Consider the following 25,587-nt stretch of genomic DNA (forward strand, 5'->3'; position numbering starts at 1 on the left):
GTATTTGGAAAGGCAGAAATGTAGAGATTAAATCCGGGGATGGCAGCACCAAGAACTTGAGAATACTGTCCTTAAGAGGGCAGTATTTACAGAGAGTTAACTGCTCTCATGGATATGTTTTTAAATAGGAAAGTAAGAGTGGCATTTAATTCCTTCTCTTTGTATAGATGAGGCTGTCTAAAGCACATTTATTTTATTTGGGATAGAAAGGGAGGGTAGACCCAGTGAACTCTTAGAGACGATGTCTGTGTGTGTGTGTTGGTGTGAGAATGGGTTGTAGAATCCATAAACCAAAACTAAGATTGTTTTGAACAATGAAATATTATCCTCCCTGTTTATAGCAATAATGGCTATTAATTCTGGTACCCAAGGAATTTATTGAAAAGCCTTCTTACACCAGAAGTGGGGAAAGGTGTGCAGGTTGGTAGCACAGTCTTACACCTGCTCTTGTTATTGGTGGTCTGCTGTTCCTAACTAGACACGAGCAATTGGGATTATTTGGGAAGAAGCACCATGAGAAGTTCCTTGGCTGGAACCTCACATCTTGTTTAACCATGTGCAAGAACAGATGGTGAAATCTATCAGAAAACCATTAATAGTGGAGGAGCCATGGTACCAAACTGGTGAGACAGCTGGTAGCTGGGGAGTTTGGGGGGTCAGATTTTACTCTTAGCTTGCTATTGATTTTTTAAATCAATGACCTTTTAAGATGGTAAAAATAATCACTTCTATAGTTACTAGCAACTTAAAATGATTTATGCTTGTGCGTATTTTTTAATGAGTACAAGTACGAAGAAGTTTATTTCTGACATACAAGAGGAAAGTACAAATCCAGAGGAGCACTCCTATGGTTCCCATTTGGCAGAAGGTTTGAAGGCAGGGACTGAATGAATTCCACAGTAGCATGAATTCCACAGGGACATGCAGGTTTGGTGCACAGAGAAGAATGCTCCTTGAAGACCTTCTTTATTGCACTTCTATCCAGTAGTGTGTGTTCAGGATTCATACAAGCAAGATGCTAAACAAAAAAAAATCTAGAAATAACTAACTAAACCGGGTGCTTTGGGTTTTAGATTTCATCTCCCAAAACCAGCTCTTGAGCTGACTCAGGCTCAAGTTTCAAACCTGCTTGGTCCTCCAGGCTTTCTAATTCTCTGCGCACTTCCTGGATGACACTGCTCTCCTCATAATCAGAGAGGAGATCTTGAGGGATCAGGCTGAGAAAGGGCATCTCATCCATGACTAAGGGATCTTCTTTTTCAGTGCGCTGCGTTTCATTGGCAGACAGCTGACACACAGATGTAGTGCTGTGGCTGTTGGGGAAAGGCACATCTGGTCACACAGTACAGCAGTTTGTGTTCTGCTACTCTGTGAAATTCTCCATTCCCTCCATATGAAAACATGCTAAATGCACAATGCATCTACCCTAGCTGGCTTCACAAGCACCTGATTCTTCCATGCTTGACAGCTGGTGAGTTATAAATGTGATTTCCACAAACAGAAATCCTAACAGCACAAAATGTTTGATCCTGGTAAACAAGAGCAGTGTTTACCTCAAAATAAACAGGTAACAAGAAAAAAGTCACTTGAATCTTCAAATTCAGATAGAAACTTCTGGACAGTTCAGCTATGTTCACACCCCAATTAATTTCTGTGTTTCTGTATCCTCATCTGAAACATTTTTCTTACTAGACCTGATATTTGCTGACAGACCTTCCCTGAGGTTAATGGTGCAGTAACAAAAATTTTGGTGCTGATAGGATGGGATCAGCTCTGCTTGCTTCTTTAGATGACATTTATGAAACAAAATGTTACCCAATTCCTTTTCATGCATGAAAAAACATAGAGTTGGACAGAGAAGAGAGAAATATTAATCTGCATCTCTATCCCAGCTATGATGCCTTGTTGGAAGTTAATATGGTGCTGGAAGTGTAGGAGAAAACTTGGAGAGTTTATTTCACAGAAAACATTGGTTTTCTAAAAATGCTTTTAGCAAAACTGAGATGATCTCACTTTCTGAAAAAGAAGTTGCTGACAATACAAATAACTCCTTTTAAAGAAATATTAAAAGCATGACCTATGAAAAGTTTGTATTAAAATTCCTGTAACATATCTTACTTTCTAAAACAAGCAAAAATCTGACAGAAGCCCAGTCTCACATAGAGAGTTGGTGGACAGGGACTGTATGCAGAGAATTGGAATGATGCATTTCAACAGCTGGTAGCACTGACTGATTAAAAAGCAGTACCAGCCTCATTAATTCACACACTTAATTCACACTGGATTAATGTGTTGCCAAACTCAATTAGGCACATCTGTGTGGGACAAAGCAAAAGGTTTCAATGTTACTGATGAGAAAAACTGTCAAAACTTTTTCTAGCCAGGCAGAACCTGCGAGTTCTGTAGCTATTTAGCACAGAAACAGGCCCCTCTAAAGTGCCAAGCAACTTGTTTGCCCAGCTTTGTGCTCACCTCTGAGGCTGGCAGCTCAAGCCACTGGCACAGGGGCACTGCTCCAGCACTCCATCGGGCTCCAGGTCCCAGGTGATGAGGTTGAGAAGTCTGTTTGAAGGATCATGGCAGGGCTCACCTTCCTCAGGTAAGGGTGTGCACACAGGAAACAGAAGCTCTGCAGGCCAAGAGAAAGGCATTTTAGGAGAAGTCCTTAGCTGTCTGCTAAACTGGGGTGACCCCATGTTTAATTCTGCATGCAAGATATAAAAAGACAGGCTCGACCTCTTTTCAAGTTCCCTTACGTGACAGGGAGCCATAACCATGTTTTTTCCACCAAGTGGGAGTGAGACATTTGAAGTTCATCCTTAATGAGCAAGATCAGCTTGACTCAGAGACTGCTGTCAAGGCAGTACAGCACAGCTCCATCCCTTGGAGATTCCAAACTCTTGTAATCCCAAGAAAACTAACATTACAGGGAATCCTTTGCAATGAGTAGCACTAATGGTCTGAAATCTGAATAGAGACATCTCTATCTTGAACTCTGTTATTTTTTTCTATTTCTTTGCAGAGGCTGCAAATACAGGGCAACTGTTAGAAACTAATGAGATCACAAAAACTACAACTGAGATATTTATTTTATCAGTTCTGCTGTGGGCAAAGCTGTCTGATGGCATCTGGGCCTCGGCACCCTCATTTCTACACAGGGCTGAATTTCAGCCTGTGTAAGAAATTATTAAGAAGGCTGTGTCCTTTGGGTTTCCTCATGTCAGTAGCTCCTAGTCTCAGTCTGGAATTCAGCTCTTCCAGATGTTCCTAGAAAACCTCCCTTCTTCCTCTTGTCTTCAGTCACTTCATATGGCAGGATGAAACATGAGAAGAATTCAAACTCTAAGTTTTTAAATCAGATTTGGTCAAAACCCACATATATGTGTATGCATGCAGAGACACATGTGCTTTAATGTACATGACCTATCAGTTCCCAGTTTCAAAACATTATATACTGAGCAGCAAATACTCCACAGTTTGCTACAGTTTTATATAAAAATGCACATCTTTATTAGAACAATCATTTGCAACTCTCTAGTGATGGAGAAAGGCCTTGAGGTTAGGCCTAACCTGAAAAACCCTGCCCTGCTAAAGCAGACAGCCACGGGGAATAAAAATTCATTGCTATTAATCAATAGCACTGTTTTATGTTCTAACAAGTGTGTTCTATCAATATTCATCAATATTCTTACCTACTGAGATATATATATATATAAATTTTTTCTCAATAACTATGTATTTTGTTCCTTCCTAACCAAACTTACTTAGCACTGAAGGTCCACTATGTAATACTCAACATCAACATGGGGAAGCTGAGCAGATCCTCTTCACTTTTAAATGGTGCTGGAGCTTTCTCCTTTGTTTTCTTGGAATGCCCTGCAGCCTGATCCAGCAGCAGGATGGAAAGTGGGACAGGCCCAACCCAAGGTGTGCTCTGGCTCACAGCAAGGAAAAAAGCTAGGGAAGTGTGTACCTGGTGTAGGGAGCTGGCTGGAATTGTGTCCTGTCACTACTAAAATAACTGTGATAAATTAATTAAATAATAAATTAAAAATAAAGAAATAAAATGAGAAATAAAATAAATAAATAGATTTTAAAAGTGAATAAAATAATAAAGAAATACAATTTAAAAATAAACAAATAAATAAATAAAGAATAAAGTAAGTAAACTGTGATAAATGCAGTGAGAGCTGGTGGGTATAAAAGAGCACAAGAAACTGGACCCAAATCAAACAGGATTGGGGACTGATCCTTGTCCTCTGTGCTCCCTCCTGCAAATGAAGTTTCCCATTCCCATGTGGACTGACAACATGATCTGGGACATCATTCCTCAGTGTATCTGGCTGCCTGGTCACCACTGCATGGTGTGATGCCCTGGAAGGCCCACATGAAACTCGGAGTATGAAATGTATCTGCAGCCTGATTCTGATGGGCTGCTTGCTGAGAGGAAGGAGAAGCCACTTTCAGCCAGCTCATTAACTTCTTCTGCACATTTGTAATTCTATCATTTTTGCTCAATTGTGTGTAAATTTGACACAGAACTCCCCTTTAGAAATGTGCATTTTTGTGCTTCTGCTGCTGGCCTCATCTCTAGTGTGCAACAGGCTTTGCTTTCACCAGCATGCATCCCATCAGGCTGTTTCTCACTCCTAATTCTATCAAAGTTTTCTTCTTTCAGTGCATTCCACAGGCCAAGGGATAACAACCTGCTGATTCTGCAGAGATTTAACCACTTCCCCCGGGCTAAAAAGAGCCAAATACCAAGGCTCCTGCAGGCTGAGATGACAGGACAGAGCCCAGTTACCTTTGTGAAAAGCACAGCACGTCCCAGGGTTGCAGTCGTGCTGGGTCTCACAGATGGTGCCGTTCTCCCCTCTGGAAGAGGATCTCCTGCACTGGCCCCACACGCAGAGCTGCTCCCCACAGCACTCCACATCCCGTGAGCAGGGCTGCCAAGGGCAAAGGCATGGGATAAACCTGGCACTTCAGCACTCAGCACACGGCACCTCACACAGCTGCGCTCAGAACTGGGCCCTGGGCCTGAGCACCACAGTGAGTACTTTAAATAGATCTCATATTGCCACTGTTTAAGCAGAACTGCTCAATTTCTCAACTGAAGCACACCTGGAACTACTGCCAGACAGGAACCTCCACAGCAGAGTAGCAGCACTCCATCCAGCCTGGCCTTGGCACTGCCAGGGATCCAGGGGCAGCCCCAGCTGCTCTGGGCACCCTGTGCCAGGGCCTGCCCACCCTGCCAGGTGACAATTCCTGCCCAATACCCCATCCATCCCTGCTCTCTTACAATTTACAGCCATTCCCCCTTATCTGTCACTACATGCACCTGCAAAATGTCCCTCTCCAGCTCTCTTGTAGCCCCTTTAGGTACTGAAATGCTGCTCTAAGCTCTCCCCAGGCTCCTCTCTTCTGCAGTCAAGGGAAACAAAAAATTAATAAATGAAATGTCATCAATGGAGAGCATTACTGATTTTTTTCCCATTGTCAAATGAAGTCAGGAATTTACAATTTTTTCAGAAGAATTGTTTTCAAAGAGCAAAGCAAAAAAAAAAAGTCTTACTAAAATCTGTTTTTCAGTTGTAATAAGAACCAGACCTCATTGGTAACCAAGAATCTTTGAAAAAAATCTCTCTGAAAAAAATCTCTTTGTGAATTTCTAGCTAAAGGTTGCTTTGTATGACAATTGCCCAGTGTTTCAACTACACACGCCTAAGAAATCAACGTAATAAAAGCCATGTGTGTCACTTTGTTTCCTTTTTTAGGTAGTCTGATTCACAGTCTTAAATAGTCCTAGCAGGTCAGCATTTCTGCAGCTTTTTCCCGTCTGTGTAAAGCCCCATCTGGGCAGCCACACAAAACCTGTATTTCTTTTCCAGTGGATCCCACAGGAAGTGCTTAACACAGGGCAAAGAGCAGGACTACACTGGCACTACTAAGACCTGCTAATTAAAGAGAAAAATGCTCTGTAGCTGTCAAGGTTCTAGGTCAGGGAATTGATCCCACCTCCTTCAGCCAGAGCTCACTTTCCAACACAAGAGTAGCTAGGATCCAGTTTTTACTTTCTTTATCCTACAAGTGTTCTGCTGAGAACTGAAAAGGTGGGGAGGGGGATAGGTGTTGGGCCATCACAATCTTGATTTTTAATTACTTTCTATTAACAGGAAATTTTGTTACCCTCATGCAGAAAGCTTTGAAGCTTCTTTCCTGTCAATTTTGACTTGCTGACATTAGCAACAATAAATTCCTGAGTTTCTAAAGATCACATGAAATCCCATCTCATTCAGTACTTACTGTGTGCTGGGGCTTGCAGAGCTGACATTTGTATTCCAAGGTGGAGAACTGGCAATACTTCCCTGGTTCACAGTCTTCATCAATGATACACTCCTGGAGGAAAGGATAAAAGAGTGATTTACCAAAAAAGCTCTTCATTGATTATATTTCTTATTTGGGAATCAAGACAAGAAGCTTGCTGGGGTTCTTTGTTCAATCACAGCTCTGTAACAGACCAGTGCCCTCTCCCTGGCTTATCTAAACCCTCTGGCCTCAAATTGCTGGGTGGCTTCACTTCCTGAGCCCCTGGCAGTGAGGAGAACACAGAGAGTGAGAGTGATATATTTTTGCATCCTCATGTCCGGTTCACAGGGAGGGGGTGTTTTCCCATCTAATGGTTACCTCTCAAAAACTGTGTGATTAACCCTCTTCTCTATTTTTTTTCCTCCAGGATTATGGAAACAATTTAGTCAACAAAAGAATAACTCATAGCACTGTTCCGAGTCACCTGTTTGTGACCTGTCCAGCACTGGTTTGTACCACTCTTAGTGAAAAGGAAAAAGGAAAAAAAGAAAAAGGGATTACACAAAAATCCCTGAATTCTCTGAAGTAAGCACTTGACTGCTCTTTGGCAGACACTAATCTCACTTGCTGAAGCAAATCACCTGTGCAACCTCTACTGAAAGTTCCCACTAAGCTTCTCCTTTTCTTCAGAGCTCTTCCAGATTCAGCCTTTTGGGGGGTTCTTGCCATGTGAGAGGCAAGGCTGCTCTGCAGGAATCAGCCTTGTCTAAGTTACCCATTCTGGCCACCTCAGATGTTTTCCAACAGTTTACTACGTTCATTTATGTGCAAATTCACAGAATCACTGGGGTGGAAGAGACCTTCAAGATCATCGAGTCCAACCCAGCCCCAACACCTCAACTAAGCCCTGGCACCCAGTGCCACATCCAGGCTTTGTTAAACACTCCCAGGGATGGTGACTCCACCACCTCCCTGGGCAGCCATTCCAGAGCTTTATCACCCTTCCTGTAAAAAACTTTTTCCTAATATCAAACCTGTATTTCCCTTGACACAACTTGAGACTGTTTGATTACTCAGAACACAGAATAGAAGATAAACAGTCTGGGGCCTGACTCTTTTCCAGTCCACAACTCAACATTCAGGTTATGTGTTTATAATTCAGAAGGAGTAATTTTAGCTGTTTGAAGGAATTAGTATAACCAGGTCTATGCTGCTATAAATTATTGCAATGTTTTTCTACTTCATTATCCCAATACTGTGTGTGGTTGGGTTTTTTTGGTGGTGGTTTTTGTTGTTGTTGTTTGTTTGTTTGTTTGTTTTCTTTTCTGTTGCTACATAATCAGGTGGACCAAAATGCAAACATCCAAATGCTATGCAGTATGTTGGAGGTTTTGTGGCTCCAAGTGAGCAGCCAGCCTCCTCTCTTCAGCAGCTATGCCCTTCTAGGCCAGCTTTGTGTTTGTTGCTTTGTCAGCTGCTTTTATGAATGCCCTGTATAAACCATACCCAGAACAGACTGTTTCACTCCTGTTCCATCCCCTTTCAGGCAAACAACCAGGTCTCACTGTAGTCAGGTTTTCCACTGTCCTTCTCTACAAAGGAGAAACCTTGCCATGATTGCTCTAAGCTCATGGAATAATTCTAGCTCTAAAACACCTAACACTAAAGCTGCAATTCTCCAGCTGCTGCTTTCTCCTGAATTAATGAGTCCCACACCAAAAAACTTTTTCCCCTTACTGAATTGCGTCCCACCACTTCAGACATTCAGTTTTATGAGAGTTTCCAGTCAAGGAAAAAAAATCCCTTTGTGGTTTTCTTTCTGGCATGGCAAAGGCACTTCATGTGTGCTCTGTGAAGTTGTGTGCCACACTCCACACCAATTTACCCCACCCAGACACCCAGAGTTAATGCAGAGCTCAGTTGTGCTTACATGCAGATGTGTGACCATATCCTCTTTTAATTATTTATTTTTCCTTATTTAATCAGGCAAGGACCTTTTCTGATTCAGCTACCTTTAGATAGAATAGTTGCTGGACAAGGAGCAAATCTGAACTCCTTCATCAGCTGCAGCAGATTCTGAACAATCCATTTTTTCCTGGAATTGCAAAACTAAATTATCTCTCAGAATATTTTGTCATTGCATGAGCAACTGGGTAAACTGAGAGAGGGAGTGCTGGCTTCTGATGTGCAGCAGAACATACAAGTTGGGCAGACAACTTACAGACAGAATTAGGCACATGATAATGATGTACATCTCTCTGAAATCCAGTTTGGTGTACTAACAGTTAATGCTGTGGCAAAGGAATAGGCTGTTTGGGAGTAATACAGAGTGGAAGCAGCACTGCCTATTTATTAATGGGTGTACTGGGACCCACCAACAACAGAGGCCAGGATGGAGAATCCCATGCCATGTACCTGTAAGGGCACACTCAGCATTCTGTGGATTCTTATTATAATATTGTTCTCTGCAGTGAATATCCTGCAGCACCTGGAAGCTATTTGGGCACTACGATCTGTTCCAAAATCAACAGGGGAAAAAAAAAAAACAAACAAACAAAAAAATCCACCAAAAAAATGAAAATCATGGAAAAGGTTCCTAAGTCGTCTCAAACAATTGCTGCTGAAAGAAACTTATGGTTTCTTGTCTTGGGTAGATCATGTCAAAGATTATTTCTTTCCTAAAGAAAGGTCAGTGTCCATTTTATTTGAAAATAAAGCAGTAAGTGATGTTGGTGATAGCTGAACGTGGCAGCTCGCAGACACTGAAACTGGGGCAGGTCTGAGTGTGCAGGCCAGAGCTGCTGGGACAAGCTTTGACAGGAACACTTTCTCTCAGGCCCTTGCACACACGTGGGAAGGCACAAAATAAAATAATTTTCTCTGTGTGATGTACCAACCTGCAGCACTGGGCTGGAAGGTGCTGCAGGCAGCTCTGCAGACTGGGCTGGCTGCTGGACTGCATCCACCCCACCCCGGGGTGGATCACATCACCCTCTGCCCACACCAAGGAGGATCAACAGGGACGAGCCAAGAATTTCTCATTTCAAGTCATGAAAGCAGGACACAAAGGCCAGAGTTAACCAGCTTTCATACAGAAACCCACTGTCTTTGGCAGTGTCCATATGGCTTCTGTGCCTCACTATGGCAGTACATTTAATGCTGTTTTGCTGGTGATACAGTATGTACTGAAATAACACTCATTTTGCTTTGATCTTATCCCCCTTAATTCTTAATTAAAACCCTAATTGTAGACTAAAAAATATTCTGATGATGTCTAACCTTCAAAACTGACTCATTGATTTTAAATTCACAACTGGCATTTGATTTGTCCATTCCCTCTCCCCACTCACACTCACCCTGCCTCCACATGCTCAGAAAGTTCTTCAAAGATAACTTTAAACAAAGCTCTTCACTATTCATTTCTTCAGCTAATATTTGTCAGGGACTGTCTTGAGTGAGACTTTCTCTCCTGGGATCTTTACTCTTTAGTTTAGAACCCAAGAAAGCAGAGGAAGGCGTGACCATGACTTAATATGTTTCTGTGGTTCTCTGGCATGGGAACACTGAGAATCAAGCAAGAGAACCCCTTTTCCCCTCCCAGTGTAATCTACATGGCTCAGTTTGCTGGCTTACTGTGATCCAGGTAAAGTTTGTGCCTATAAACTTCTGCAGGAGCTGAGGAGAGAGGCAGGATTGTTTTCTGCACAGCTGGTAAGCCAAAACAGCCCTTCCAAAGCGTTCATTCCTAACCCTCCATGTGTTTCAGGTGCCCAAGCCATGAAGTGTAGAGGCAATAATCAATAATTTTGGAGAGCTGAAGAAGTTCTGCCATCAGAAACACAACACAGGAAGCAATGCCACTAGAGTAATTGTGGCAATTAGAAAATGAGTTTTAGTAACAACCTTGGAAACGCATGGGAGCACCCTCTCACTGTATTTCAGGACAACTGTCCTCCAAAAGCTTCTCTGAACAAAAGCCCCTTTACATGTTTATTAAATATATAAATACAAAGCAATTCCTTTTTCAAAAACCTACAACTCAGGAAAAACTGAGTGTTAGCCTCCATAAACCACAGCTACAGATCCTTCCCAAACATGCCAGAGCTCACCCAACTGCACCCGTGAGACAGCAACAATTCCAGCTGTGGCTGCAGTGCCATGTTCACAGTGGAACTGACATCTCTCAGAGGTGAGTCCTTCGAAGAGTTAACATTTCTGTGTTTACAAATCCCCTTCCAGGTTTTGTTTCAATTTCTGCAAGTTGTTTCACGCAGGGCTGCTCTCCATTACTGCAGCAGATGGCAAAAAACTGCTGAGTAGTAAGGAAAAAAAAGAAGCATAAAACCTGTTTTATATCCTACATGTATTTTAAAAAAGGCAGAATTACATATAATGGAATATTGTTTTATGAAAATTACTACCTTAATTTGAAATGCAGTAGCATTCCGGTTCCTAATCTCTCAGTTGTCTAGACAGGGCACATAATACATTTGTCTTTAATGAGATATGTATTCATTTGCCTTGAAATACCTCAAAACCTCTGTAATACTTTCCAGCAGTGCAAGTCTCTCACTGCTGTCCTGCCAAGCACACAACACTCATAAAACTAGGAACTTCTGTAAAAAAACAGACGTCCTAAAAAGAGCAGACATCAGCTGCAAGCTGTGTTGGGGGTCAGTGCCGTGGGGAAAGCCAGCTCTTTGGGTGGCTGCTCAACAGGAATGTGACTGCTGAGCTCAAAACCAATAAACAACAGAAAACAAGTCCCTAGGCTTTGTCTTGAACTTCCCCATAGAGCTAATCTCATCCGATTCCTTCTCCCCCATTTCCCAGAAACATTTTATTTGGAAAAACTTCATTGCGGGTTCTCCACATGACACAATATAAATGGAGGCAAAATATGTCTACATGACATAACTGAAAGTGGCCTGAAGGCACTTGAGCTTGGCTTTAGGTACCCAAAACAACACAGCCACGTTAGCCTTAACATGCTGTCAAAAAGGGAATTATTGAGGCAGGCTGTGATCCCCAATAAACTGCCCACCACCAGTGTAAGAACTGCATCCCTTTCTACACTACCTGCTTATTCCCACCACACAAACAGCGATCCTGTCACTGATCAGACCCTTATGCAGCTAATGCTCAATGTCAAAAGAGGAAAAAAATAAAATATAAAATATAATCTTATCCACAGCTTCAAGGAATTTACTCCAATGAAAGAAGAAACTACAACCCAGAGAAACAAAGCCAAAACATTCCTGGCAAATGCCTCAGAATAGTGAGAAAAATGGTGCCTAGGTGCTCTCAGATCATGCTCTGTTCACTCTTGGCCAAAATCTCTATGAATGCCTTGTAATAGTTTAATAGCAGGTCACTCTGCAGAAGCAGCCACTTAATTTTCTTCCCTCACCTTTTTTCCCTCAGTAATAACAAACTGATCTTGGCAGGACTACCAGCTTCTGCAAATGCTCTCGTGTAGGAAACACAGAGCCAAGTACTCATTTCAATCTATTTTGCAATGGTATCAAAGAGGGCACATGAGAACTATCCTAATTTAGTAGAAAACCCTCATAAATCATATATTGGTCAGGTAATTAACTTAGTCTGGAAACTAAGAGCTATATAACATGGAAAGAAGAAAAGGACTGTGTCTATGTGTGTGTATATATATATATATTTATGTGTATGTGAGGTCAAAATACATGTTTATAAATAAAGTTTTCCTAATGAGTTTGCAATTAATGGTCCTAACTGAGAAATGCATCTATCTGTGGATCTGTTGATGGGAGAACAACAACTCTTTGATAACCAGGAGATGTGTCTAAACACTCGTGGTGTGAGAGACCCTGGGTTTTATTCCAAATGTCCTGAGCTCCAGCAGCAGTTGTGAAGCCACTGTGGGGCTGTGCCACAAAGCTCTGAAGTGCCATTATCTGTGAGCAGCAGTGACCACACAGAACACAGCTTTGAGGCAGTGATGCTCCCCAGGAGCTGAGTTTGAATGCAGGCTGCTCTTGTCTCTGCAACTGGCAGCTAAAAAGTCTCTGTGATTCACTACTGAACTATGGCAGTTTTGCAAATCTGTAAAAGCAAAACAACGCAGACTAGCTGTACACAGTGAGGATGTGAAACAGCTGGATGAAAAGAAAAGCCTTTGAAAACAAGATTTCTGTACTTAATAGCTGCTGGCTAATCTTCACCACCAAATTAAGTGTAGCACACTGAGAGTAAGATGTTGACCTGTGCCCCATCCCTCACCGAACTGATTTCAAATCCTGAATCTTATGGGCTTTGTTCCTTTATAATAAACTTTTTTTTGTAGTCTACAGTTTCAACAGACTTACTAATTCTGTTTAAGGTAGCAGCCAAAGATAATAATACTGGAACAGAAGTACATTGGTAAGGATCCACATTCAATGGATTTTTCCCATGTCAGAGCTGACAGTGTAGGAGACTGCTTTTACTATAGAAGAAATGGAATAGTTTATTTTATGAGCCGTAGATGGAAGAAGAAGGGGTTTGAATTACATAAACAACAGTGAAATAAATCATCTCCAGCACACAAGGATTTTGGGAACACGAGATCCATGTCTGCCTAAGGATGAAATAGGCATTTGGGTCATAGGTGTTGACTCTTTGAAGCTTTGTCAAGACCTCCTCTTTGGGGCAATTGTTGGAATTACAAAAGAGCCTCTTTTATTTTATTATTCCCTTAATTTAATTTTCCATCTGAAATCATGTGCCTAGAGGATATCAACAACATGAGATGATGACTGTTCATGAATATTCATTCCATTTCCTAAACAAACACAAATGAGAAAGAAACAAAAAACATTTCTTGTGCACAAGAGTCTTCAGCACACTCTTTTTGTCCTTCCAAAAGGAATGTAAGAATATGAATGTATTGCAGATTTCCACCATGTATGAAGTCCAAGACAAACACCTACCAGGGGACCAAAACTTTCCATTGCTGACAGATTTCCTGGACCCAGGAAAACCACTAAGGCTCCCCTTTGCCTGACACCATGATGTCAAACTCTCTACATGTCCTAAGATACTGCTTCTCCCCCTGGACTTTCTAAGGGAAGAAGTTTGAGGGATTCCTCATGTGATATAAATTCAGAAGGAGGCTCTGAGTCATTTCCACACAGAATAACAAGTAAACAGATCCAGAACTCACACCCCACCCTGTGTGCCTTTAGTACAATCATGCTGCATAATAATATATAAGACTGGAAGAGAGAAGGGGACTTGTTATGAAGGTGAGGATCAGCTCAGGTAGGATAGGGGAGGGGGGCCCTCTGTGTAAGCTGCAGACGTGAAGAATCACGAGATGGAATCACCAGTGTGGTGTCCCTCAGTGCTATCAGTGACTCAGCCTCTCACAGGCCAGCCAGACACTCACTCCACAAAAGAAGCCAAAATGCTCTTTGTGAATCACATGGGAGGACAAAGTCGAGACTCATTCAGCTGACACAGAAATTCATTTCTTGAGGCACTGCATTTCAAACCACTATTCTACAGAGCTTCCTTCCTTCCTTCCTTCCTTCCTTCCTTCCTTCCTTCCTTCCTTCCTTCCTCCCTCCCCCCCTCCCTCGCTCCCTCCCTTCCCTTTCATGAAACACAACTAAACAGAAACAACTTCAATTCACCACTTTCCCTCAATGTCCATGGTTTAGCTTAATAAATCATAGTGCAAAACACCATCAAGCTGGACTGGTAGCATCTCACACCTCTTACTCACTCCACACAAATGCACAGAAGGCTGAGCAATCACCCATCACATTCATTCTCTCTCCTCCTTCTCACTGGTATAAAACCAGTATCATTCTACAGATTTTATAGAATCTAACCCTCCTCAAGTCCAGGCAAAGATTACATAAGACTTAGCCTCATCGTTTATGGAACCATGCTATTGGGCCACAGCAAATTCTGCCACCTTACCTATGACAACACAGATGTAAGCAGCTTTAACCCATCTATCTGCATCCTCTGTATCAAGCTCAACCATTCCAGGATTGTAACAGATGCAAATAAAAGATTTTTTAAAAATACCTCTGCAATACATCCAGTGCTGTAGCCTGTATTTCCTAAAGCCTTAGCTACTGTCACCCTTACAACTCAGCTGTTGTTACCCTTCCAGCTAAGGCTTGCTGCTTAATTAGATAACATGGTTTCAGTTAAAATCTCAAATAAGCAGCTGCTGGAGACAATGGATTAAGTCATGTAATCAGAACCAGTGGAAAATAATTTCTCATTTGCCTTAAAGCTTTTCCTCTCATGATTAATTTGCTACATGTGTATGGCAAGGGGAAAGAAACACTGGTGAGGAACCTTCAATAAAGAAATCATGGTTTCTGTTTTCTGTGAGTCAGGGAAACAAAACTATGTAGTACTAACAGATATTCCAAAAGTCTTCATTAGCCAATCCAGTCTATGCCTGTGTTTAGAATTGTTAAGAAATTTGCCAGATCCTCATGTGCTGTAATGTGGTATTTCTATTCCAGCTAAACCCCAAAGAAAAAGAATATTTTTATCAGGTTGCCTGAAGAGTCACCTCACCGTTTTTCTCTCCCTGGACTGTTATCCTTTGAGTGGTTAAATACTGAATAGAGAAAGCTCTTCTGGAGATAGATTTCTCCTCACCAAAAATGCCCTGTCACTGTAATACAGTGACAATGCCTATACACGACTTAAATCAAAATCAAATTCAAAATAAAATCAAAATTCAAATAAAAAGTAACCTTTTGCTGTTGCATCAGATTGCTTGCCTGGAAATCTAAGCCACCATTTAAGAGGGAAAAAAAAGGAAAAAAAAAAAAGTGATACTGATCTGTGTTCTCTCACCATGGCTGGTTGTGTTTTCAGACAGAACACCTGCCTGGCTTGCCTCACCTCCCAGCAAAAGGCACCTATATATCACTAGATCACAAATTGCCACCAGCCCACATAAAAGATTCACTTTTCTGAATGGATGTTACCATAAAGAGAAGAAAACCCCAAACATTTCTCCTAGAATAAACAGATCGATCTAGGAGCGGCAGAAAGCAAGATCAGTAATGGTGATTTGTTTTTGTATCTCCATTGGACATGATCTATAAAATGCAATTGCACAGCCTTGGATCCCCAAACTCAGCATGTTGTGAGTGGGAAAACTGAACCAAACCCAGGGAAAAGGCAAACACCCTCCCTCTGACTCGCACTGCTCCCTTACCACGGCTTGCTGGCAGAGGAGTTGTGGCAAGCGGCGTGCAAACAAGGGAGAAGCAGGAACCTTCACTCCTCCCTGTACATGGAAAGCTTCAGACAAGGCAGGACTTATTCCCACAACCAACAAGAATGCTGAGAGCTTCAGAAGGGGTGCATGGACCCTGGTGAAGCACTGGCTGGAGAGGGAGTTTTGTACCCTTCAGGAGAACTCACTGGTTTACCAACCTTCTCCCACCAACCATGCCCAGAACATTGAATCAGCTCTAGGCACTGCCACTGTATTACAGTGACAGGGCATTCCTGGTGAGGAGAAATCTATCACAAGAAGAGTTTTTTCTCTTCAGTATTTAGCAACTCAAAGGATAACAGTCCAGGGAGAGAAAAACAGTGAGGTGACTCTTCAGGCAACCTGGTAAAAATATTCTTTTTCTTTGGGGTCTAGCTGGAACAGAAATACCACATTACAGCACATGAGGATCTGGCACATTTCTTAAGAAGTCTAAATACAGGCATAGATTGGATTGGCTAATGAAAACTTTTGGAATATCTGTTAGTACTACATAGTTTTGTTTCCTTGACTCGACAGAAAACATACCAACTTAAACTAAAGTAGACTAACAGAAAATATGAGAGAAATCCTAGTCACTCTTTTAGCACTTTTTTTTCATTACTAACCAAGCAAATTTACTAAAGTTACCTACACTGCTTCAGACTCCCACTGATATAAAGGAGAGCAGGATTTGATACCTTTAACTAGGTATCAAATTTTTATCATTATTTGATACTAGGTATCAAATTATTATCATTACAATTTAACTAGGAGTAGCCCCTTGTTTCTCCTGCCCCTGGTAAGGTCTGGCAGCTGCTCCCACTGCTTTTTTGCTCAGGGTCAGTGAGCCCCAGATCTGAGTGAGTGGGAACTGAGTCTCACTGCTCACACCGTGGCCTCTGCACCCTGCAGGGTCACACAAGCCCCTGATGTCTGTGCTCACTGTCCACTCCTGCTGCTCTGTGTGCACCCACAGCTTCCCACACAGCCTTCCCAGAGAGAAAACCAGCCCAGGGTGGACCAAGCCTAGCAAACCAAGATGTGGACCCTGAGGAGTGTGTCAGGCAGCTGGTAATTACAGGGATTTCCCACCTTCCTCCTCGGAGAAGTTTCTTTGTCCAGGATCAGACTTGACACTTGTATTTCAAACTCCTCCTGTCAGGTCTTTCCATTCACTGAGGCTAATATTCAGATTGGTTTTTGGCCATAGCCCAGTGAACATCAGATGACTGTCTAAACCACTGGGTTTAGATACTCTGTGACTGGCAATAAGGCCATCCCCTCATCCATGACCTAAATTAAATCTCTTAATAGCTTTTGCATCGCTAAGGAGCATTTGCTGCTTATGGAGTTATCTGTGAAGTCTCACAGATATGCACACAGTCCATCACTCCCTTCATAAAAAAATAAGTCCTTCTCTACAACAAGATTCACAGCCTGAAAACACTCCAGATTAATAAGAGCAACTCAGAATGTTAATTGAACAATTCTTCTCATCTTTAGCTAAATCCTCTTTCTCTTTTGCATCCTCCTCCACATCATTTTCTAATCTAACAAACACAGGCTACTTGTCCCCATGAACACTTGCCCCAAAGCTTCATATTCTACATTGCCAAGACCAAAACTGGAAAGGAAACCAAAAAAGAGGGTTCAGTAAAACATTAGGAATTGGCTAAAGATGTCTAACCACGCCTATTTGAGGAGCCATGGTTCTCCAAAACAAGTACAATTTGCCTTATCTGCTCCTCCACCAAAGATTACCTAAAGGGTGGGTGCTGTGCAGAACAGAACTGCACTGGCCCAATGATTAATGGAGCAGAGCAGGCTGGACAGCTAACAGAAAAGCAGACTTAGAGTACTAGGGAATTAAATTATTAAGTATACAAAACCTACCAGATTTAGATATTACGTGATTTTTGGCTAGACAGAGACCTGGATTTCAACCCAGGAATGCACTTAGTGTGTCTATTGATAGTTTAAGGTTGTTGAGTGCAAGTCACCAGGGACTAAAGGTTCTGTGAAAAAAGCAACAAAAAAACTGGATCCAAATGTAGGACTGCGCAAAACAAGGGTCCTCCCTGAGATTTTAGGGAGCAGAAGTCAACACCAAGATGCTGCATTTTCAAACTTCGGCCTTTGACTCCTCTCCTGCAGTGCTGCTGATGGAAAAATTGCAATTTCCATTCCATCGATTTTCCTTCTCAATTTCCAAAGCTTCCTTTCTACAGAGCACTGGTAGGAACTCCTCTCCCTGGAGCAGTAAGAGCCTCAAAGAGAGCAGCTCCAGTACATGTGGCTGAGAACATGGTTGGTGAAATCATACACAAGGTGCCCAAAGAGAAACCAAGTGGTTACTTTGGCAGCTCTGGCTATCAGCAGGGAACTGGAAGCTTGAAGAGTTGCAGCTCAACCATTTAAAACACTGGTTTTCTCTAGAAAAGGGGGAAATAGAACTGTTTTCCTTCTTTTTAGTACTTTCCTGCTAGAGTAGATAAAGGCTGACAAAAGGTTTAAATGAGGCTGTTATGGAAGGGATGCCATCTGTCCTGTCTGTACAGACAAACCAGAACCTGCCAGGTCAGCCTGTAAAAGCTGTTTCACAGTGACACCTCCCTGCCCCGAGCTCCAGGAGTGCAAACAGCAGCCTTCATCATGGAAATGGAGGCCTGGGCATCCCAGGGTCTCCTTCTAACAACGTGCTGGTGTTTAAATCCCTGAGGCAGCAGCTGCTGTGTTTGCAGCAGGTGTGGCCCCAGTACAAGTGTGCACACAGGCACTCCCTGCCTGGTGGAGGAACAGCAAGCAACCTGCACAGAACCACACCGAGGGCAGCTCTAAACACCCTCCCACAAAGAAACTTTGACCTGTGCTGTGTAACCACAGAGGAGGCACAGCCCTGCCCTCAAGAGCCTCTGCCACCAGGGGCAAGCAAATAATCTGCTCCACAGTGCCAAAGTGAAATGAGAAATGCATTATATTCTTCCAGTTCCCTGGTTCACTCTCCCTAGACACCAGCATCATTAAAAATCTCTTTAAAAAAGAGAACTGAAAGCTAACAGATATACATCTATTGAAATTTGAAAAAAAAAATAACAACCTGCAAACAAACCCACAAAAAGAGGTATTGCTTTTTTAAATTATTTATCATATTCCTAGAGAGAAGAAAAAAGCTCAGAATTAGCTTTGAATTAGAAGAGAGAGCTTATAACAGAATAGAGAGTAAATTACTGCTCTGAACAGAAGTGAGAAGAAATGTAACTGATCTTTCTGTAGCAAACCTTACCAGTACCAGTTTTGCTTCCTTTTATTTTTCATCCTTGCTTTTCCTTGGTCAGGCTAATATATCACACCTGAAATAGGCCTAGCCAACAGGCTAGAAAAGGTTTTGATTTTCATAGGATAATGAGGAATGCTGTTATTTTTTGCAGTGCTCTTGAACTTTTGACTGGAAATACTTTATTAACTTTCAAGCTACCCAATGCTCCCTGAAGAAGCAAATTACAGAGTATTTGAGACTTAAATCCAGGAACAAATGGATGTCAAACCCTCCACAGACTTTATGCCCATCCAGCTATCTCTTGCCTGTGTTTGGCCTCTATAAAGACACAAGCCTGCTGGATTGAAGCCTGACATCCACAGGGGTGACTGCCAGCCCTCAGTGACATCTGAGAAAGTGAATGTGAGTCTGGGAATGTACATGGGGCCTCCCAGTAATGCAGTGCCTCTGAGGAACTGGATTGCATTGCCAGAAATGGCAACGAGCCCAACTCCACTTCTGGAGACTCCAAACACCCCTGGCCACAAAAGCACTGTCAAAGGAACCACCACTAACAAAGAGCAGTCTGAGGAGAATGCTGCTGTGATGCAGAGCCAGGGGGTAACAGTCTGAAAGGAAAAGTCTGTGTGTGGAGGATTTTCCCTGTGTTTCTCTAATACCTGCACTTTATGTACGTGTACAAGCTTATGTACATTTATTTACATGCTCTGCTTGTGTATGTATTGGTACCTGCTTCAGGAGCACAAGCACTGTGATTTAAAATGCAGGCACAACCTGCTTTCCATCAAGCTGCTTCTCCAGTGCTGGATTTCTCATTCCAGCCAATAAGTGGATTTATTATTGTAATGAAGACACTTCTTTGCCTTCTTGTGAGGCTCTTGTGTCATCTCTCAAAGCCCAAAAACATCACATGAAAAGCTTCCAGTGACTTCAGAGGCTTATAACTCAGCACAGAAAATAAATATAAAATGAAGGTTCCAGTTATCACAAATTACTGCAGTAATGATTTACACAGAGTTTAAATTTCAGAGCACGTGGTTTGTGACAGTGCTTGGAAAATCCTTCTTTCTACCAACCAAATTTGTAAAGAGCAGGAGCTGTGGGAATCCCTAACTTGCATAAGTTAAGGCTATAAACTGAGCCCACAGAACCAGTGGAATCACTCTTCCACCACCTGTGTGAAGCCTGTGGCCTGGAGAGTGACCAGAACATGTCACAATGTCACACAAAACTTCAGGTATGAAAATTTGTATACATAAAAGTGATCTAAGGGCCCAGTGCAAAGTTTTCTGTAACTCATTTCCCAATACTTTTACCTTAAGTTTACACACCTAAGCAACAGTGCCTTCTAATTTGGACAAAGTTTTTCTTCTACTTCACAGATCTCTCCACAGCACCACTTCTTTCCTTGCTGTAACCCAAATCTTCCAATTCTTAATTGCATTACTCCTACAATATTTCTTTGCCCTTGTAATAGCAAAATTGATTCATATTCCTCCTTCATGTCTAAAGTTTGAAAGCATTTTCAGATTTACTCCTTTTAGGCATCTCTTAGTCACATTAATTTCAGGCTCTCCTTTAACAAGGGCCAAGTACATCTGGAGGCTGCTTTTCCTCTGAGTTGGCAACCTCTAAATAAGGTGTTTGTACCATGGGCATGCTGAAAGTTCAGAATGAGTGTGAGGGGGAAAATAAGCATTAACAGCTCTGCTCTGCTCCTGCAGCCTGCAGGAAGGTGCTGGTGAACAAGGGGTGCAGGATGGAAGTGAGGAGGAGCTGGCAGGACCAGCTCTGGTTGTTCTTGCTTCAGAGCCACACCAAGGCTGACAAAAATCTGTATTCAGCCTTCACATCCTTCAGCTGGAGCTCTGAGCACTGGATGAGCTCTGGATGCAGCACTGGCTTGGTCAGTGAGGCAAACTTCCAGATGGAGAATGCAGCTGTACCTTGATATATGAAGCTTATAAGGAACTTTGTATGAAACCTGGAGAAAGTTAATCTAGAAATAATTTTTACAGCTGTGAGAATGATTAGACACCACAGGCAAGCCAAATACATTATGAAACATCACTAGTGTTGCTATATTCTTCCAGTTCCTTGGTTCACTCTCCCTAGACACCAGATTAAAAATCTCTTTCAAAAAAGAGAACTGAAAGCTAATAGATATACTTCTATTAACATTAAAAAAAAACCGCAAACAAACCCGCAAAAAGAGGTATTGCTTTTTAAAATTATTTATCATATTACTAGAAAGAAGAAAAAAGTGTTGTGTTACAGTGCTAAGAAGGTTAAAAAGTTTGCCTTTGTACACTGGGTTTGAAGATGATCACATTTGCTTGGGAAAAAAAAACAACGTTTAGATTGTCTTAGTTATGCATAATCTCATTATTAAAAAGCACTGTGTGGGATGTTAATACTTTGTATAGAATCAGATGTAGTTTAGAATAGTTACAATTTATTTTATACCTTGAGTTTTCACTTAAGCTACAAGCTTTGGAAAATAGTTAAAAAGAAAAAAGGTGAAGTTGCTTGTGTGTGCTATATTTTGCTACTTGCCATTTTCAAGCTTAAATAGCAGTTTAAAAACATGAGCTTGCAAGAGGGAAAACTTTAGAAAAGGGGCACTAATTGCAGGTTCTGTATCCCTTAAAATCGGAACTACTGACATAATTTTTCCATAATTACATCTAAAAAATAATTTCCATAATTCCATTTATAAAAGAGTTACAGAGTTGCTTCTGTGAAAGAACTGGAGGTAAGTTCTTCTAAAAAAAGCCAGGGTATGTTGAAGTAAATCAAATCACAAACTATTAGTCAGATGAAGGCAGCCATCAGAGGAAACCTGGCAAGCCCAGACTTAGTAAGAGCACAAAAAAGAATCCATTTTGGTAAGACTATAACCAAAGAAAACCCAATTTTTTTAAGCAGTGGTATGTGCTGAATTTCTCATGTGATTGCTGATGTTTAACAAATGTACCTGTGCTTGCAAGACTCATGTAAAGAATATTCTTGATCTTTTAAACTCCCCTGAGAGTCTTTAAACAAGGCGAGAGGGATTTATTGTCCCATCTCTCTCCCTTTTCCTCAAAGTGGCATTTCATAACCAGCTGTCCATCACTGTGTTATGCTTGAAGAGCAAACAGAGCCATATGTCGTCCCAAAGATTCCTCATAAATGAATGATTTGGGGTTATTTTCAACTGTTAAAATCGATGAAGCAATATTTTAATGGAAGACAAGATCACTGTTATGCTAAGGATTTATCTACACTCACTGGAAATGGCTGTGTAACTATCTTTGCTATTCAACATTTACATTTGACAGACAAATTGGAGAGTCAAACATGTCCAATAACCACAACACTGGAACTCCATTTCCAAGTCATAAAATTCCGAAGTTAAACTAATTAAAATCACAAACATTTTTGACTGCTTACCCTAATAGTTTTGCGTGTTTCAAAACATTCCAAAATTTTGTTAAGGTGAGCTCTGTCACAGCCTTCTGAACAAGGAACCCAAAGTTTTGTTTGATTTTCAAAAGGAAAGAAACGTGCTCACTTACATGATTCCTTTTGTTTTCTCCATCTCTTATGGATGTAATAACTGTCTCAGAAAAAACTGTTGATCCAGTTTTGTTATCTGTAACCTGACACCAGAAAAGAACAAAATATCAAGCTACAGTTTTTATTAGTCCTTTGTTACTCTCAATCCTACATCCTGCAATAATTAACCCGCTCCCACCCACTCTTTTCTTCCCATTTTGCTGTCACTCTTAATAAATCATAATCTGAGGGGGAAAGCAGATGACAGAGCTACCTTCTTGTCTATTTAAAATGACACTGTAAAGGAGCCAACTGAGCAGGAGATGGTTGGGTTTTCTTTCCCCACGTAATAGCTGTAGCTGCACCCTATTTTTAGCAGGCCCTTTTTCAAAATAAATTGTTACTTCACACTAACTTTTCATGACAGGTGTCCTTAACAACGCCAAGCACAGAAGACCCAATCAAACCCCAAAGTAATTATCATCAGGAAAATTTTAACTCCAAATTATTTTGTGAATAAACACGTAAAACTGGGCTGGGGGTGGGAGGGGGAGGTTTGAAGAAAATGTGTTTAAGAATGGAGAGCTCACCATATACAAGTTTTCTCATACCTTATCAATTTCTTGATGGGTCTGAACAGTTCTGTTGCCCACTCTGGTTTCCGTGTTGGACTCGTTATGGTAGTTGGGAGGCAAGTCCTCAAAGCTGACTTCTGACAGCTTTCTTGCCCCTTCCTCTTCAGCTTCCATCTGCCCAGTGAAAAAAACATACTGAAAACAACTGAAAATTAGCAGAAATGTCACAAAAAGGACCAAGCCACGCTTCCTGTGCAGTGACAGACACTACCTGCTCCAGACACTGCCTGCAGCTGCTCTTTTCATGGGCCAGAAAAACAGGGCTGAGCTAAACCCTTGAGCTCTGGGCTGCTGAAGCCAAAGTCAGTCCCTGTGGGGGAAAAAGTGCACAGGCCAGTGGCAATTTGGTATCTGCACAGGCTGGTGTCAGTCGAGAGCCCAGCTTTCTGCTCTTCACAGAAAACCACTGAAAACTTGAGGCAGACTTTCCATTCTGACAAAGAAGAGAAAATATCCTCATAAGAGGGAAAAACAAAAGCCCCTTGGAGTTACCAGAGGCAGCCCTGTGGCTGAGGGTGCACACATCCAGAATTTAATTCCCTGTTTCAGTTCCGGCTGTCTTTGTGGGATGAAGAAGGGTGTGAATCTTGTAAACAGCCAAGAATAAATTGTGTCCTTTTATTTGCAACCACCCTAACAGAGCTGGAGGCAAAAGCTCAACCAGGATGAACACTAGGACTTTTCCCAAGACAAAATCTCTCCTTCTGGTGTCTCTGTTTATTTTAAATAACAGCTGCAAATCTTTCTAAGTGCAAACCATTTATCTCCTAAGACTCTGCTCAAACAATTCACACTTTGCACTGCATGCAGGCAGCAATCCAGAACTGACTACAGAAAAACAGGCAGGAATTCTGATTACACCCTTAAGCATCTTTGCAGCATTGTAAAGAATGGTTTGTCTCAATGCATTTGCAGTCTAAATCAAGTGGATAACAGTGGCAGATTTCAGAAACCATCCAGAAGACAGGAAAAGGTCCGAAATCATTTAATTATAGTAAACCAAGGTCGGTTTCTGCAGCAGGCTGTCAGTTACAGGTTTTTGTAGACTAAGTATTTTTGAATGAGAGGAAAAGAGAACTTGAAAGGAAGATGCTTAAAAGGTAGGGGAAAGAAAAGCACGCAAGAAAGGGGAGTGCAGAGACAAGGTGTTTTGACAACCATATGAGACAATGGCTTGGGGTCCGAACTCAGTTTCTGGCTTTGAAACGGATCCTGGGCAATCCTGGGCCAGCAGTTTGAGACCAAGACACGCAATTACACCACAAGCAAGCTGCTTCTCCGCACATTCTCAGGACGCTTACAGCCCTGAATCCCGGCTCGGGATGCCCTGAGCTCCTGCGGCACAAAGACGCTCCCGTACCTCTTCCCTGCGCTCCTCCCCCGCCACGCACCGTCCCTTCCTCGCTCCGGGCTCCAGCCGCACGCTGGCCCGGCCCATGCCGGGATGCGCACCGGGCGAGCCCCGAGGGCGGGCGGGCACCGGCGCTCCGGCTCCTCCGGGCTGCCCCCGGTACGGCAGCAGAGAGCCCCCCGCGCCCCCTCACCTCCTGCACGGCGTTGCGCAGCTTGTGCTGCGTGTCCTCCATCAGCGCCTCCACCTCCCGCAGCATCTCGCCCAGGCTGGCCGCCCGCCGCCGCCCGCCGCCCGCCGCGGGCCCGCACAGCGCGGCCACCAGCGCGGCCACCAGCGCCCAGCGCCGCATCCCGCTGGCCCTCGGCTCCCCGCTGGCCCCGCTGTCTCTCGGCTTCCCGCTGTCCCTCAGTTCCCCGCCGGCCCCGCTGCCTCTCGGCGCTGCCGCTGTCCCTCAGCGCAGGCGGGCGGGCCCGGCCCGGGCGGGCGGAGCCGCAGGCCCCGCCGGAGCCCCCGCCCTGCGAGCGGGGAGCAGGCAGAGAGAGGTGCTGAGGGGAAGGAGCAGGGCGAGCTTCCCCTTCAGAGCCGAGACTTTCTTCCTCCCGTTGGTAGGAAGGGGACGGTGCGAGCTGCGTGGCAGCTCCGTCGTGTGCTTTGCTTTCCAGCGAAGGCTCTCAAGAGATGCTCTCGCCTCACGACCTGCATCGGGCTGGCCAGCACCCCGCTCTGACTAATTGCCTTCAATTTTTTTTCTAAAAAACATTCAGGCAATATCACCTTTTTTTATCTCTGTGTGTCTTCCCCATTTTCCACGTCGTTTTTCCTCCTTGTGCTGTGCCCCAAGAATTTCACGGACACTTTTTGCTGCAGCCAGCTCACAGCTCCAGGACAGCACTGGTGTGCCGGGATAGAACTGGCCTATAAGTCTCATTTTATTGTGGAGCCTGCGTGAGAGGTAATGGTGGGTAAACTATGAAAGTCCTGAAGATTTCCTGCAAGTGCATTATTACAATAATCACCAGTATAAAGCCAGTGCTCCTGGCAGGCTAGGGCAGCTTCAGGCAGGTCTGAGTGCCAGCAGACATGCAGCAGAGCTGGGGATGTCCCTGCGTCCCCACAGGGAAGCCCTTCCCTCCATCTCCCAGCCACCACACATTATGTGCCACAGAAGGTCTTGTTCTGAACACACCATCAATCTCAGCTTACTGGTACA

At 42.9% G+C, this 25,587-nt stretch overlaps 1 protein-coding gene across 2 annotated transcripts; it reads right to left on the reverse strand.

Moving 5' to 3' along the window:
- Nucleotides 1-387: 387 nt before the first annotated feature.
- Nucleotides 388-24,958, reverse strand: DKK3 (dickkopf WNT signaling pathway inhibitor 3). 2 transcript variants are annotated; one of them, XM_039725172.1, is made up of 8 exons: nucleotides 24,568-24,958; nucleotides 23,000-23,137; nucleotides 22,409-22,492; nucleotides 6,310-6,402; nucleotides 4,805-4,949; nucleotides 2,473-2,629; nucleotides 1,126-1,313; nucleotides 388-1,018 (listed from the first exon to the last, which is right to left on the reverse strand). In XM_039725172.1, exons 1-8 carry the CDS (start codon nucleotides 24,724-24,726, stop codon nucleotides 996-998), a joined length of 987 nt encoding a protein of 328 aa, XP_039581106.1. In that variant the 5' UTR covers nucleotides 24,727-24,958; the 3' UTR covers nucleotides 388-995. The 2 variants fall into 2 exon arrangements, with proteins under 2 accessions (XP_039581106.1, XP_039581105.1); XM_039725171.1 differs by having other exon boundaries at nucleotides 771-1,313.
- Nucleotides 24,959-25,587: the final 629 nt, after the last annotated feature.

This window comes from Passer montanus, unplaced genomic scaffold (assembly GCF_014805655.1).
Source record: "Passer montanus isolate IOZ18808 unplaced genomic scaffold, ASM1480565v1 scaffold54, whole genome shotgun sequence".
Lineage (NCBI taxonomy): Eukaryota > Metazoa > Chordata > Aves > Passeriformes > Passeridae > Passer > Passer montanus.